A 17,521-nucleotide genomic window follows, 5' to 3' on the forward strand; every position below is an offset into this window, starting at 1 on the left:
GCTAACTCAATGACTCAGTCTGTTCCAGCTCTTAGAGGGGACACAACACTCCTTTTATTCTGGAGACCTTAACTTCTAATTTTCTTTTGACATTTGGATATCATGGACATGAATCATGTCCCACACAAGGAATAGCGATGGTGATGACACTGATAGTGGTGATGAATCACAACTTGAGATTGCAGAGGAACCAGAAGATAAGCTGTCAAGTGCAGAAAGTTGATGGCAATGATGACAGTGCTCCAGCTGGGTGGCTGAGTCATTCTCCAGTTAGGAGAGAATGATTGCTATTTTCTGGAGACACAGGGGTCACAGCAGTTTTGCAAAGTCCTCAGGACCGACCCACTAGAGATTTTTATGTCTTATGCAGACAGAGATATAACTGAACATATAGTGAGAGAAACAAACAAGTATGCTGCCAAGGTCTGTGATGAAAAGAGAAGGGAGGAGAAAATGATGAGAAAGAGTAAAGATCTGATGTGGAAGGAAACTAATGTTGGGAAGATGTACACCTTTTTAGGTTTGGTCACTTTACAAGGCATGGTAAAGAAGCCTACAATCTACTCATACCACTCCACCAACTTGATGGTTGCAACACCCTTTTTGGAAAGTTAATGAAATATAGCAACTGTTCCACATTGAGGCAGTCAATACACAGAATTATATATTATGTTAAAACTTTACTTGTGGCAGAGTCTATATATAGATTATGTTAAAACCTTACTTGTGGTAGAGTCTATACATGGATTATGTTAAGACCTGACATAATGTGGTGTAACTATATTTATGCTCCAATTCTGTGGTTGGGGGCATCTATATAAAGATGATTTTTTTTTTTCTTATAGGTGCTTTTCAGCAACTGCTGCTGCCAGCTAAGGGTTAAGGATGATACACTAGAAAGCCTACTATGCTGACAAGAATACAGCCCTAAGTGGTCTTTGGGTATGGGCTAAGATACAGTTATAATCAAGACATGTTTCTTTTGCATATCTGATACTGAATATCTTATACATTGCTTTATTCAACCTGTTGGTGGGCTGTGGTGACTCATAAAGGCTTGACATGGTTGGTCAAGGACTGTATTACAAATGAACTATTAACTAAGATAGTACAATTAGCGAAAGAGATAGAAAACCTTGTAGGCAGATGAAGACCTAATTTATGGAAACTAGTAGCTGGTATCACCAATTCACAACTTAGCTATGAGAAGCCCCTCTCAATAAGAGGGTTAAACCTTCACCAATACATGAGAATTCAGCACAGATGCTATCACTTTAACCCCTTCAGTATGAAGATTTTTTTTAAATCTTAATCTTGGCACTACCAGATGAATGAATTCAGCTCTTTAGTACAGGCAGTACGGAGTTCATGAAGGCTAACACCTTTAGTCAAGATGTCCATCCTATGCTGACTAAATAAGTCTGGAACAGTAAGAATACTGTAATTCACTATATGTGTCCTCACAGGGAAGGGGTTAAGCATGTCTCTCTCTTATCAGTCTTCAGAACATTAACTGTCAGGAACATGACACGATATGATGGTTGTGGTTCAAAATTATGAAGCATACGAGACATATTTTATCAACAAAGTGCTGGTACATCACAAAAAATATACAAGATATACTGTATAAAACAATCAAGTTAAGGCAGATTTCATGCTATGTCTGCCAATGGCATGTACTACTGAGAAAAGCTATTTCACACATAAAAACTTACTTTTATTTTGTTGTCTAATTCCAGTAAAATGTAACATTATCTGAGATTCCCATCAGATCCACTTGTACAAAAAATTTTCAGCCTTTCCTGACAATGCAAGCACCATGATACAGGTGAATTTTGTAAAATACATAAGTACTACAAAATGCAAAAAAGTATGTAAAAAACATGTAAGACAAGCAGACTAGGTACAATTAATCACAAGCCTACAGACAGCACCAACTCAATCTAACAGTATAAAATGCAATTAATGGTATAGAACAATCTAATACTGCTAAAATAACAAATATCTTTGGTTTACACAGAGTATATTGATGACCTGATAACAAGTTCCATTCTGACTGATGTGTCTTTCGAAAAACTAAAAATCTAGGCAGAGATAATGAGGTCCAACAGGCCATGGGCCCACTTGAAAACAAAGAGGCTGGTTGGACCCACTTGGGTATCACAGCTCGACCTGCTACACTCACATACTTCCCCCTATGCTGGTCTCTAAGCCTCACAGTTTCGACTTCCATGTAGTTATTTCATAGTTTCAACTTAACATTATGTGGATATATACTACAGATACGATGTGAAATATAATGCATCCAGTATAAAAGGTACTCTCTTCACTGTCAACGGAGTTCCCAAAATTAAGTAACATTTAAATCACTCTGTATATCAGTTAATTGGGTTTGGGTGATACAAATGGTTTCACATCAATAGTTTTTCTAGGAGGAGCTTTAACCACCACTGGCTTTGGATTCTGCGCATCAGATTGCTTTTTTTCAAATTTCTGCTGCAAAGATGCAACATGAGAAGTGCTGCTCCGCAAACCGCGAGTGTTGATACCTGCAGTCGCAGGAGCTGAGGCTGGTTTACTTTCCTGTGCACTTAAAGATCTACCAACTGCTGGTGTGGCTTTGGCTCCTTGCCTCTTAGCTGGAGCTTTTTCAATTATTTTGTCATTTGACTTTGCTCCAATCTTGCTAACAGTCTTTTCTGCTGCTTTAATATCTGTCTTTTCATTGGCCTTATTTCCAGGTTTGTTATCCCCTTTACTTCCAACAGCTGACACTGATTTCCTGGACCCACTATGAGTGCTAGTTTTCTCTGATGAAGTACTGACAGGTGCTGAGGAACTCCTGCTGGGAGTTGTTCCCTTTGCTGCTCCAGTTCCCTGCCCTGAAGACGATACCCGTCCAGGCTTTGATACTGAAGATGCGCTTTTGGAGGCAGGAGAGGTGCCTCTACCTCGTGTTACACTCCCTCCCCCAGTCGGGCTTGTTAATGATGATCCCTTTCCACTTGAATCTTTAAATGTCTTCATGTTACTTGGTTCAGATTTTAACTTTTTCTCCTTGTTGCTCAGTTCTGTTGGACTTCTGTCAGGAGGAAAGATGACCTTATCAGGAGGAAACACAGGTCTGCTGGGTCGTGGGATGGGAGATACACTAGTGGTGGTAGTGGATGCTGATGAAACAGCTGTGCACACAGTTGTGGCTGCAGAGGTAGTGGTTATGGCTGTGGGTACCACTTTTGACTGACATGAGGTGATGACAGTGGAAGTGGGGGAGGTTACAGATGACTTTGATATGCTGATGGAAGCTTGACTTGATGCTCCCACTTGAGCAGAGCTTGATTTCAGAAGACCACCAGTTTTTGCAACTGAAGCATTATTATAACTTTTTACTGAAGGTTTGCTCTTATTTGATGCTACTGTTGCAGCAGCTGCTGCTTCTCCTGCTGCTGCTCCTGCTGCTCTGACTGCTGCTAAAGAAGCAGCCAATGACTTCTGTGTTGACACTGCACTGTTACTGGATAAACTTGGAGTTTTGTTGACAGTCAGTGAGGTGGTGTCAATCTTGGTGTCTTTTGATTTAGTAATGCCTGAGGAAGGTATACCAACTGTAGGCAGTGAAGTATTTGAGTTAGTGACAGATGATATGCTTGACATTTTAGGTTTGCCTGAGTTAACGTATGCTAATACTCCCCTTGGCACTGCTTGTTTTGATGGTTCACTATTGACACTACTGCTAATGATGGGAGGTGTGGGCACTTTGTTAGGACTTGAGTTTTCCTCAGTTGGAGATGAAGAAGAAGAAGAGCTACCTTTTCTTAATGTGCTGGAACCTTTAGTTGATCTCCATGGGTAAGATGGACTCTTGCTCATTCCATTCACATTTGTCTTCTTGGCATTTACAGTACTATTGCCACCCTTGGTAGGCGACAAAGCTCTTGAAGTTGAAGCAAGAGTAGCATTTTTGCTGTCTGGGCTAGTGGGACTACTCACACTGTTTTTGTTGCTCTTTTCTCCAGTATTAGATTTACTTTTACCTGGGGCTAAAGTGTCAATGAAATCTGCATCTCGTGTTGAAAGTTCTGTGACAATTTCTGAGAGCAGTCCACCCTCTTCTGAGCTCCCACAGCTGGTTCTGTGGCTACCAAGTGCCCCGGGGGTAGGCGGGGTAATGGACGGGGAGGAACTGCCAGCACGGGCCGATCTTTCTGTTTCCAACTTGATGCAACTAGTAACCTCACTATCAGGAGGTGATTCTACCAAATTTGTATACACAGGCTCTGATGACCTGCCTTCTTCATTAGATAACTTATCTTTGCTAAGTTTCTTTTTAGGTTTGTTGTAGAGGAAAGAGAATATAGATTTTTTCTCCTTTTTCCCACCATCACTGGTATCAGGTGCAGCATAAGTCACCTCCTGTAGTGGAGGACTTTTTTCTGGTGCTTCATCATCTATTGTGGCATAAATGTTTTCTGTGGGTGAAGTATCCTCATCTGTGTTAGCTAGAGGAGCACTGTCTTCTTGAAGGTTGAGACAATCATCATAATAACACTCAGACTCAGGGGTACCAGGAATCATAGGCAGAGGTGGTCTGGGAGGGGGTTCAGAGGGCCTGGTTGGAGGTAAACTCTTGGGTCTTGGGGCACGCATGGACCCAAATTTAGGTATAGCAGGGCGTATTGTCACTGGAGTCTCCCTCAAACTTCCTATCCTTTGGATATCTGTGTTGGTGTTGCTATTGTCATTCTGTATTGTTGGAGTCCATGTCACTTTTAATTTTGACCTTGCCTCATTAGCAGTTGGTGTTTTTACTTTATTTTCTGGGACAGATGGAGCCCATGATACCTTGGTGGGTTTCGTAGCTTCTTCCTGAGATGCTTTAATCTGACTAGGCTTTAAGTTGCTAGGCACCGGTGGATCAGGTGCTGTTCGAACAGGAACCAAATTTGCAGGGAGTTCAGTGGCCTGTAGTTGCATTGGAGCAGATATTTCCAGCTGCACCAAACTCTCACGCTTAATCTTGGTAGCTTTCCTGGGTAGAGTGTTGGACCGCCCTAGTTCAACATCTGACATATTACTCTCTGGCCCTTGCTTATCTTTTTTGGTAAGGAAAGATGCAATTCTTGCCACAGTTGATGGCTTATCTCCCTCCTGGCGTTTGCTATCTGGATTCTCACCGACATGCAGTTCTTTTTGCTTACTAGCTTGGGCAATGAGTGTTGAGGCATCAGGCACTGAAAGAGGGCGGTTAACTAGACTAGCGGGCCGGCGTGATGGAGTAACAACAGCAACAGGGGGCAGGGTTGGAGGTGGAGGTGGAGGTAACCCACCAACTTCTGCCTTTTGTGGTTCTTGATTTTGTTTTAAAGAGGAGTATGCAGGAGGGGCTGTTCTATTAGGTAATACTGATTTAGATACATGACCTGCAATTGCTGGGTTAGTGGAGCCCTGCAAACTTGGGCCACTAATGCTCATTTTTACCCCAGATCCTCCTGCTGTTGTAGCTTTAGTATTCCCTCCCTGGCCTGTCTTATTCTGCCATGGAGTTACTAGTGACACTTTAAGTCCATTGGTTGGGTTGGAGACAGCAGAGCTCTGAGAAACTGTTGTAGTCATAGTTGCAGACGATATAACTGAAGAAACAGCAGTGGGTGGAGGAGATAGTGGGGGTGCTATTGGTCCAAGTTTATCCTCTCCCTTAGAACCTCCAGGCTTTTCTTTTAGAGGTGATATAGTGAATCCCTCATGCCTCCCAAATAGACTTGTAGTGAAAGTTTTGTTGGATTTCTCAAGTAAGACTTGGTCTGAGATGGCTTTGGCATGGCCATTGAGCAGTGGGCTGTTACTCTTAGAGCCCTGGGAAGATGGGGGTGTTGGTGAGCGTGGGCTAGATACAAGGGGTGGAGCTGATGGAACTGACCCTGTACCAACCACCTCCACACACAGGGAGCCAGGGGGGCGAGGGGGGCGTCGGTTGGGGTCCACATGAGGTAGCCTGTAACAAAAGAACATTAACCCCTTCACTCTGATGACATTATTAATCATGCTACCATAAAAATATTTTACACAATGATTTTATTCAACTGTACTAGTGAAAAGATTACCTACATTTGTCTACACCCCTCCAGTTCATATTACTTTTAAGCTAAATAAAACTGTCTGGAGATTGCAAAAATAAACGAAATTAAAAAAAAAACTGTACCAAACACATTTATGACATTCCTTGTTTGATAATAATTATACAGTACTTTACTAAGAGATGTTTTGCATACTGTGCAACTTCAGTAAACGTACTGTCCTTGTACTTATTCTGCATAGTTCAGTACCTGATTTTTGCTGGATAAAATGTGACATGGCCTCTGAAGAAAAAACACATACAATACATTCCCCTAGTACAAGAGTATATGGGAAGCAGAAGATGGCACGTACTAGGTATACGTGTCCTCTGAATACGTAAACTTATGGGAAAAATTACATATGGGCGGCACCCCCCTTCATGGGCAACCCTCGAGACTCCTTTCAGGCCTAAGTATTGTACTGTACAGGGGAACTATCTAAGATATATTACCTAAGATAAAGTAAACCAACAAGATTATGGCTTCACTAAGTCAACAAGGATATGGCTTAACTAAACCAACAAGAATATGGCTGCTCACCTTAACCCATGAGGGTAATAGGCAAACTGTCTCCTACACCACTCGGTTTTGGGACAATTCGGCATCAAGTCAATTCGCCGTCACAACAATAACAAAACAATTTGCCGTCATTAATGAAGACAGCTATGGGTGATTCAAAGGCGACTACAGCGAGGAAGAAACAAGTTAATTAAACCACCAGTGATGGAGAGTGGAGACTTGTCTATGAGCCATTTCCTGGGAAGGATCAAAAGGATGATGCAATGTCTGAGGTGTCAAAAATAGACTTTGAAGGGTTTATGAATAAAGTGAGAGCATTAACTAGTGAAAGTGTCAAGAGTGCTGGTGACGAGAATGGTGGAGAAGGTGGTGTGTCGAGTGGTGCAGGAGAGAATTCACAGTCAAGTCAATTCGCCGTCAGACAATTCCTCGTCAAAATATGAATGATTTCCGGTCAAGATAATTCGCACCCTGCACAATTCCCCGTCATTGTATAAATACAGTATACTTATTATTAATTAATCAATACAGTACTTTAATACCCATCAAAGTCTATGTTCAACAGCGTAGGCTTTGGATATTATTTAGCAGTTGCACCTTTTGTCAATATTGACTAAAGGTGCAACTAATAAGTAACATGCAAAGCCAACGCTATTGAACACTGACTTTTATGGATCCCCCTGAAACATAATTATTAAAGTACTGATTAATTAATTATAAGTATACTGACAGGGAATTGTTCATGTTTTGATGAGGAATTGTCTGACGCCAAATTGACCTGACGGCGAATTGTCTTGGAACCCTAGCGTGCAACTCCTGCACCACTTGACACACCACCTTCCTCACCACCTAGTCACCAGCACTTTCGACACTTTCACTAGCTAATGCACTCACTTCATTCATAAACCCTTCAAAGTCTATTTCTGACACCTCAGACACTGCATCATCCTCTTGATCCTCCCCAGGAAATGGCTCATAAACAAGTATCCACTCACCATCACTGGTGGTTGGCGCTTCTTGGGGTGGCAATGTCGCGTGCTAGGGGCAACCCCGGATTTGGGCCACTCCTCACTGCCCATCTCGCTTACAACAAGTTCAATTCACGTACTAATTAAAAATACACTATATTCGAAAAAAATACGTCCTCGCGTACAATGAGGATTGAGTACTTTGAACTTGCGTACTAGGAGAATGTCCTATGTATGTGTGTGTGTGTGTATGTATGTATATGTATATATATATATATATATATATATATATATATATATATATATATATATATATATATATATATATACACCTTGGTCCCAATTAACGCGCCTACATGGTGGATGAGTGAGTGCGCGCTATTTGATGTCGCACTAATTGAAATACATAACTTATGGAGAAAAATTCATTTGATGGATGGGTGACTCCAACTTTAGGGGGTTAAACTTTTAAACACTGATAATTACCCTGGTACCAAATAAGAGTATACATACATACATGCACACATGTAGTGTACACATACCCTCGATGAGCTGGGCTAAACCGGACTGCTGCCCCCCCCCCTCTCTCTCTCACTCTCGTAAATAATACAAAGTACAGTAATATGCAACCCAAATCACACTAAATTTAATCACACCAGCGTGACTGAAAGTGTTATTTTATATTATACTGTGAATTACTGTGATAAAATACAAGTGATTTAGTGATATTTTTGCCATAATCAATGAAGTCATATGCTAAGTGCATTAGCAAGCAAACATTTTTGCGGTTGCAAACTGTGTAGCTATGAAATGACTCATGACATTATATCAGTAAGTTTCATGAAAGTAAGTGGTAATAAGTCAGTCATGAAGTTTTATAAAGTTTGTAATGATTTTCCTCTTATCACTAATGTTTCACTAAAGTCTAGTGTAAACACTGTGGAGTATTGTAATAAAACCGTATGAGACTGGCTTGAAGTGTTTCTTTTTTTTTTTATTATTATTATAATTGTAATTATTGTGATGAGGTAACATGGCAGTAACCCTTGTTTGTACGGAAAAAAATCTTGTGGTTTGGTGGAAATTTCCGCCTCACTGGGCGGTCAAAACACACCTTGTATTCTCCCAAACTGTTCTCCGGGCTTGGAGTGCATACAGAAATGCAGTTTGTTGCAAACGATAGTAGAAAGATTTAAGCTTATCTAAAAAAAAAAAATAAATAAACATTTAGATTAAGGATAAGTAGGATAAAATACGAGTTGTAAACACACCATTTTTTTCCTATTTCTCTGCACTGAGCACATTCCGTAAGTCATTGTCGTGGCTGCTGCAGCCAAAGAGTTAAGGCATCTGCAGCAGCCAAGATTCAGCTGATCTACTTTCTTGAGAGCTCTCCTGGTGTTTCTGGTGTTGCTGGCATCGGTCAACAGATGCTGCAGTAATCACATCTTCTGCTGTGGTAGCTTCACTATCATTGTTAATTTCAGTTGTTGTGGATATTAAGAGAGAGCTCGCACTATTTGGGAATCGCACTATTTGATCACACGCTAATTGGGACTTAGGTGTATTGTATACAAATGAGTTAAATCAGGCCATGGATTTGGCTGTTTTCCTTGTCTGATGGTAAAGCTGAAACAGGGAAGTGTTCAACTTCAGTAGCTGCTTAATGAAATCACAGCTTTGGTCTTCACAAAAGCAAAGGTCATTGAGTAAAGAATAAACACTGATGGTAGGAGATGGACTGTGAAGTAGGAAGCACATTTCTTTTACAGAGGGTACAGTAACATATGGACTGAAAGGTTCAAAACTCAGTGAGGCTGAAGCAGCAAATGACTGATCCGGTCAGAAAGAGTATATGAGGTCTGTTCAGAAAGTATCCAACCTTAGACTGAAAAAATAAATAGCTAACCTGTTGAGCTAGGACACTAAAGCCCCCTCAAAGCTGACTCCTTCTGACTTGACACACACAGCCCAGTGTTCTTTCCACTGCCTGAAACATTTTTCAAAGTCAGTTTTCAGTCCCTCCTGCAGGTGCTTCATTGTTTTTGTCATGATCTCTTCTCTCGTCTCAAATTGGGTATCCTTCTGCAGAGTTCTGAGCTTGGGGAACAACCAAATATTGCATGGAGCCATATCTGGTGCGTAGGGAGCCTACCGAACCAGCAGGATGTTGTGCTTGGCTAAAAATTCCTGAATCAGTTGAGAAGAATGGGCAGGGGCATTGCCATGGTGCGGCTTCCAACCAGCCGCTTTCCAAAGATGTGGTCTATTCTGCTGAAATGCGTCATGAAGACGATGGAAAATGTCAAGGTAGTAATGTCTGTTGACAGTCTCACCTTCTGGTGTGTATTCATGATGCATAACTCCATGGTAGTCAAAAAAAAATTGTCAACATGCATTTCACCTTGCTGTGGACCTGTCATGCTTTTTTTGGCTGAGGTGACCCTGCATGCTTCCACTGGGATGATTGTGCTTTGGTTTCTGGGTCATACATGTACACCTATGTCTCATCTCCAGTGATTAAAGTCTTCAGAAAGTCTGGATCGTGATTTGCACACTCCAACATGTCTTGAGCAACGTTCACCCACAGAGCTTGTTGTTCATGTGAATGGAGCTTTGGAACGAATTTGACAGCAACTTTTTGCATGCCCAAATCGTTTCGTTTCGTTATTTGTTTTGCTTTGTTTTTGAAGGCTCCAACATGCTTGCATGCATCGGCCTTGATCACCTAATGGTGGCTCTCCATGCTGCTTCATCTATGGCAACCTCCCTGCTCAGTCTCTTAACCCTGAGGTCACAATTAATGACCTCGTCCCACGTCTTTCTCGGTCTACCCCTCGCAACCCCACCCCCAATACTAAAACTTCTCACCTTCTGCACCCAATTATCAGCCCCCATCCTCTCCACATGCCCAAACCATCTCAATCTACCTCTACTCATCACAACACCAATACACTCCAGTCCCATCCTACATCTCAACTCTTCCATCGTAAACCCCCCCCCCCCCCGGGCCTTGACGCAGGGACGCACTGCACATCCACCTAATCATTGTCATTTCTGTACGTCTCAGCCTGCGAATATCCTCTTCCTTTACTGCCCAGGTCTCACTACCATACAGCATCATACTCCTAACACATGCTGCAAACAAAGACCCCTTAGCATGTTGGGAGATGTCACGAATCAATTCGCGACATTTCCCTTTTGTGAGAAGCCACGAACTATTAGTGGAAAACTCACTGTGTATCGCTCAGCGAACCGTTTCTCCCTCCATTTCGGAGTATACTTTTCAAAACATTCGTCACTTTCAAAAGTGACTGATTTAATGCACGTCACTAAGTGCTCTACTGAGCGATACAATTGTTTATCGTTCGCCTCTGCTTGCCTTAACCGTTAGCCACGCCTTCTTCCGGTGGCTTGTGCGTCCTGCCCATACAATGTATTTTGAATTCAGTCGAGTGTTTGTTGTGACGGAAGAGGGTCCTGTGTTCCAGAAGTGCGAAAGAAGAGGTCGCTAGCGCCCAAGCTCCACAGAGTACGGTTTCTTCAAACTCCCACCTTGGTGATACAAAGCATTCATCGACTATAGTATTTCCTTTTGTATTTTGTAGTCTTAAGAGTTAGTTAAGGTGTTTTTTCCTAGGCGTAAGTATTTAGCTATTGCGTGAGTGAGTGAGTGCGTCTCATTAATTTGATTTGAATTGTAACGTTAAATTTATTCTTTTGTAATCAAAAAATTTAACAGTTCTTTTTCTTGAGCTCAATGTAAAGTAAAATCTTGTTTCATTTCCCCAAATTAAGCTTATTTTCCATATAGCTCCTAGCTTGCATAAACGTTTGCTTTCATAACTGGTACTTAGACCAGTCTTGTTGTATTAACTTAAAATCCGTTGTGCCATAGGAGTTAAGCATCAGCAAGGACCTGATTATTATTATTAGTATTAGTTATTTATTGTCAGGGGTGAAGTAACTTTCTCCAGAGGCTAACAGTACAGTTAATTCAGCATTTGTGAGTAATTAGTCTCTGCTGTGTACTGTTGAGAGAGTTTATAAATTCTCGTTCTTAGAGAATCGTGCACAAGCCAGCTAAAGTAATCGTTGCTTGATGTAGTAAGACAATCATTGTCTCTGCTCTTCAATATTATTGAATATTAATATCAATTTAAATAATATTTAAGCATTTATTTTAAAATTACCGTGATATAAAAACCCCGTGACAGGAGAGTCCTCTTGGTGTCAGGAGAGGCAACAGCTTCCTGAACTTCTTCCAACCACTTCTCACCCTAGCCACAGAGCTGGCTCCAGCCCCACCTCCAGCACATAACATGTCTCCCATATAACAAAACTCTTCCACACACTCAAGAGACTCACCAGCAAGTTCAATCCTTTCATGCCTGACAATCTCCACCTGCTCTCCCCAAATCATTCATCAAAATTAAGTGTCAGGATCCATCGCTGATTCCAATTTTCTCAGCAATTTCTCTGACAGTCAACTGATGAATTCCCATGACCAAATTGCAGACTTTCTTCACATCTTCAGCACTCCTGTTTGTTGATGGCCTCCCAGGACATGGATTGCCCTCGACTGACATTTGGCCATTTTTTAAGTGATTGTACCACTCCTTTATTTGCGTTACTCCCATGGCTTCATTCCCTAAAATTTAATGGATCTTCCTGATAGTTTCAACTTGGGTATCACCTAGTTTTTGGCAAAATTTGATTCAGTATCATTGTTCAACTTTTTTGGTCATAATGACAAGCATGAGAACACGACGAGCTTGAAGTGTATGACCATGAACACAGGCTGACTGACAGTCACTGAGTCACTTGTGGTGGCTGGTATTAATCACGCATATGTACGAAGGTCCTGCACTGCACAACACAAAATCCCACCCCTATCCTCCAACTGGTTGATGAGAAAAAAAGCGAGGTCAGATACTTTCTGAACAGAGCTCGTAAAGAGTAGCGTTAAGTGCTACATATGATTAGGGCATTCACATATAATAACGGTAAACTCTACGGATCAAAAAACAGTAGAAAACAAATACACCGTAAAAGGAAACAATGCTGACAATAATAACATACATGGATGTAGCCTGGCGTCCCTTATATTTCCACCAGAGTGCGAGGTCAGGGCGGGCATAGTACACAACACACAGCACCACTATCACAGCCGGCACCACTCCCAAGAATGCTACAAACATGCCGATCGCAAATGTGTTCACCGCTGAAACAGATAAGCAAGGTAAAATCACTATTCATTTTCATGTACTACCAGCTCAAGAGATGGCTTTCAAATGTATTTTTAAAGCACCTGCACCGTAGTATACAGTAATACAAATCTAGGTTATGACCCTCTAGTACTTTACCCAAAACAAACAAATTACTCCATCCATTCACACATACCAATACCCAGTATAGAGATTCAGAATTACTTTACACCCACAAAACAATTTCATTAGTTCTACATAGTCTTAAATCTCATTCAAACTCATGACATCTACTGTACAACTAAAACTCATCCTGACACCTTTAAATCTCACTCATAGAAATGATTTCCCTCATCCTGACTGACACAAGATACCTAGACAACCAAAACTAAAAACTCATCCCCATTTCTCTTCATCTCACAAATTACTCTACCCATCACTGTGACTGACACAAGAACCAACCATTTGGATTTGATGCAGGTCCACTGTCCTCAGAGCCCCCAAGACCTGGATAAAGACAGTCTGGAGGAGCGTATCCAATGTCACAATGGCAGTGACCATGATTATTACAGACACCATGACCATTGCAGTCACACTTGGCCAGCATTAGGTTGGACACTGGCATACACCGCTGGTTCACACACATCTAAAGCATAAAAACATTATCATTAAATAATGCATAATGGTAGGTCCTACATTCCCCAATTATACTGCATTCTTGAACACAGTATAAATACAGTACAGTACGGTATCCCAAAGTAAATATCATCCATCCATCCATACATCATCCAATCCTACATTGCCCCATGAGGAGCATAGGAGTCCGGGGCTAAGCAGTTGGTCCCGACATTTAAGATGAGAGTGACCAGCCTCACTCATCCCTGAGTGGCATTACATGAGCAATCAACCCTAACCATCCCTTGGATATAAACCTTCACCGGCTCAATCCGATTGGAGCGCAATAATTACTCACTAAACCACCAGGCACCATAATTTGGTTATATGGTTACCACCCAGCATAGTAAATGGTTTCCTTGTGTACAGGAAACCATTTGGCTTGTCACTCAGTGTAGTGTCACCCACAGGCAGAAGGAAGAGGAAAGAATGAAGGAAAGAAAGACAGAAGAATGTGTCAAGTTACCCATAGGCAGAAGGACAAGGAAAGAATGAAGTAAATGAAGACAGAAGAGGATGGAAGGAAAGGATGCAGGAGAGGAAAGGGCAGACACCCGACAGCAGCACTACACCGAGTGAGTGGATGGTGAGCGCCCCCATCTACCACAAAGTAAATATCATCAAACCTTTATTTTCACCTGAACGTGGTGTGAGGTTGTTGTTGTTGTAGTATCCCTAGGCTCATCTGGATGTGAATCCAGCAGAATGCTGGAAATCTGCCACTTTGCCTGCTCAGTTCCAGAGGTCTTTTACAAATGCTGTCTGTGTTGTGGTGGTGCATAAGGCAAGTGAGTGGTTGTGGTGTAGGGCTGCACTGCAGTGTGGGAATAGTGGACTGTTTGCAAGTTACATTTTGTGTTGGTTCTGCGGTAGGCATGGGTCATGGTACAAGTTATATTTTGTGTTTGTGCTGGTTCTGCAGCAGGCAAGGGATTTGACCACATCAAAGTCTGGCAAGGTGTTTCTCTATGTAGGGCGGTTTCCGAACAGTGGTTGTCTGGTGGTGGTGCATGAGGTGCTATTTGGGTGAGGGTTTTAGGTGTCTGAGACATCTGTGTGCGTACATGTGCTTTAGTTTTGGGTGTGGAGGGGGAGGAACGTTGCTGAGACACTCTGTGAAAAGTTAGGAGGTTGTTCATCTTTTATTTCTCTGTGGTAAAGGGTACTGCAACATGAAGTTACATGGAACAGAAACCGAGCTAAGGCAATGAACTGTGTGCCTCTCATATTCATATAATCCTTGATCGGAAATACTTTTGTTTCTTGATGTCTAACCTAAGCGCATCGAGTTATTACTGGCTTTGTTTTGTGCTTCTTTTTTTTTTAAGCTTATCCATGTTTGTGTCAGTTATGGCTGGGACCCAGCTTGGCCTGGCATAATTCACAGTTGCTCATATGAACTGTTTACAGACAATTTTCAAGGATTCTTTCTTTTGTCCCAAGGTAGTGTCAGTGACTGTTTTGAGAGCATTAATCTTTTAAGATTTATTTATTTATTTTTTTTTAATTTTTCCACTCATGTTACTTGTTCAAGTATGATGAAGTAAGTCTGGGAAACTGTGGGTGTCTTTCTAATGGGAAAGGCTGGTTAAAAATGCAAACCTGAGGATGCATTTAAGGGTAATGGGTGATTTAGTTGCTGTGGCAGTCATTCTGTTTTGTTTTAACCAGTGTTCTAAAGAGTGCTGGTACCCCATCCCCCCAAATGAGGGCGGTGGGCTAAACCACTGATATAAATCTGTATTCCTGGAAATGGGGTGAGCTAAGACCCACAAACAAGGAGGCTGTGTAAAAGTAAACTATAAGAACTATCAGCAGCATCCCCAGTGAAACAGATCATGCAACTATACATACATCATTAATAAATTAGAATACTGTACAACAATAACGTACAGCGAATGAATCTTTCAAAATCAACGACTACTGTTGTCTAAGAATTACTGCTGAATTTGCAATTCATACTGCCTTAGCAAATAACGCATAAAAACTCCCATACCAGTATAGTAAATTCTCAATTATCCAGCAGAATTCAGCCAAGCTCTACACTGAATAAAGTGGAATGCTGGATAGTGCATTGTATCCCCCCCCATCGACTCAACATTTGACGTTGGGCCAGATACAGTACGGTATTGTGTTACTATCCATCTTGACCCTACTGTATATCCTAAAAACCATCTCATGAGTAAAAGAAAATTAAGCATAAAATTCAATAAAGTAATGACACAGTACAGTAATACAGTGCTGGTTGACTACTGCTTATGAGCCAGTTGATATGTCTAGACGCCGGATACTGCATTATTTCATTGAACTGCTGGTTACTTTCCGTTTTGGCACGGGGTGTTGCATAACTTCACCTGATATTGCTTTAGTAGAGCCAAGCCAGTAGTGCCATGCACTGCATTGGCTGGACATTGCAACAATGGATAACTGAGGATTTACTGTAATAATTTCAAAATATGAGCCAAGCCAGTAGTGCCAGGTACTGCATTGGCTGGATATTGCAACAATGGATAACTGAGGATTTACTGTAATAATTTTAAAATATTTCTTTCTTTCGCCACCACAACCACCACTACCTCAGTTTAACAATGTAATAGGTTAGGTAAAACCCCATTGTTAGGTGAGGTATCATATATCGGGGTACTTTTAACATGTATTTCAATGTGGACCGTCTACCAGCCTTGGGTTTCCCCCCAAACCAACTCTAAAACCCACCCAGATGAGGCCAGAAACAGGTTTAAAGCCCATCTAAATGGCCTAACAGTTGTCAAGGAAGCTAACCTAAGCCTAACACCTGTAAATAACTCACTAAAATCAACAAATAAAGCCTGAAAATCATACGAAATAGGTTAGAATATATCAAACACCTCTCATCACGTAAGTCCACGTCCGGTCCTGGACATCATCCTTGCTATCCACCCCGAGGCTAGGAGACATGTGGTGCTCCCTGCCACTCAATCCTCCTCCTCAAAGCCCTCAAACCCCATTGCCAGGGGAGGGTCAGAGGGGGGGGGGGAGGAAGCCTGGTGAGACAGGGTGGTCATAGCAGGAGACCGATTTACTTCCTCTGGGGGTGGCAATGGGGTGTGATGCGATGGCTTAGACAGTGGTGATGAGGTGCGATGCGATGGCTTAGGCAGTGGTGATGAGGTGTGATGCGATGGCTCTGGGGGTGGCGATGGAGTGCGATGCGATGACAGAGGCGGTGGTGAGGAAGACGGCTGCAATGACTGGTGAGGTGGTGGGGGAGACCGCTGCGATGAATGATGACGTAGTGATGAAATCAGTTGCGGTGGCTCACATCATGGTGAGAGAGACAGAGACAGTGGCCAAGATGGTGTGGGAGATGGAGGCTGGGACGAGCAAGGTAGCGAAGGAGTGATGGAGTGCTTTAGTGGAGACACAGGTGACAGGGGACAGGGATCGACTAGAGGTTAGGTCCAGTGCTATGGGCTGAGCACATCCTCGTAGGAAGGAGAACCTGGGTGTTTCTCTAATGGTTGAAGGTTGGGGAGATGCTCTGCAAGTTGAAGGCTGGGGAGATGTTCTGCTCGTTGAGGGCTGGGGAGATCCTGTGTGACTTGCTGGCCTGGTGGAAGTCTGCTTGAAGAAGGCTGTGACTGTAGTCTGCCTGGCCACCCTCTTCACCTCCAGCATCGTCCTGTACACTTTCATCCCCTCCTCGAGCCAATTAGCTGTGTCCCTGATTTGTCCCGGGAGGAGGTCATGTGTCCGCGTAAGGTCAATTATCTCATCCAGATTCATTAGCATCTCCCTCAGGATTTTAATATTCAGAGCTCACACCTCAGGGATGACCTCCTCCTCATCTGCCTCCTGGTGTGCCTGTTGGATCTCCATATTGAGAAGCTCCTCGTTGCTGAGCTCCTCCCTGCAGCTCTCAAGAACCTCCTCCACGTCATCCTCGTCGAACACCCTGAAGCCCGCCTCATGCGACAATTCCTCTATGTCCTGCCGCACACGCTGCACAGGCGGAGTCTGCACGCACTCTGGCCACAGCTTCCATCACACTCTGTTCATG

General features: G+C 42.4%; 1 protein-coding gene across 1 annotated transcript in view; it reads right to left on the minus strand.

Moving 5' to 3' along the window:
- Window positions 1-1,722: 1,722 nt before the first annotated feature.
- LOC145399654 (uncharacterized) overlaps window positions 1,723-17,521 on the minus strand; it is a 555,258-nt gene continuing 539,459 nt past the window's right edge. The window contains exons 15-17 of the mRNA XM_080272195.1: window positions 13,270-13,453; window positions 12,683-12,824; window positions 1,723-5,992 (exon numbers count right to left, since the gene is read on the minus strand). Of these exons, the coding sequence (XP_080128321.1) occupies window positions 2,383-5,992; window positions 12,683-12,824; window positions 13,270-13,453 (3,936 nt within the window). The 3' untranslated portion in view covers window positions 1,723-2,382. The remainder of the gene's footprint in view (window positions 5,993-12,682; window positions 12,825-13,269; window positions 13,454-17,521) is intronic.

Source organism: Coenobita brevimanus, chromosome 50 (genome assembly GCF_032717465.1).
Source record: "Coenobita brevimanus isolate Jiangsu-jjx chromosome 50, ASM3271746v2, whole genome shotgun sequence".
NCBI lineage: Eukaryota > Metazoa > Arthropoda > Malacostraca > Decapoda > Coenobitidae > Coenobita > Coenobita brevimanus.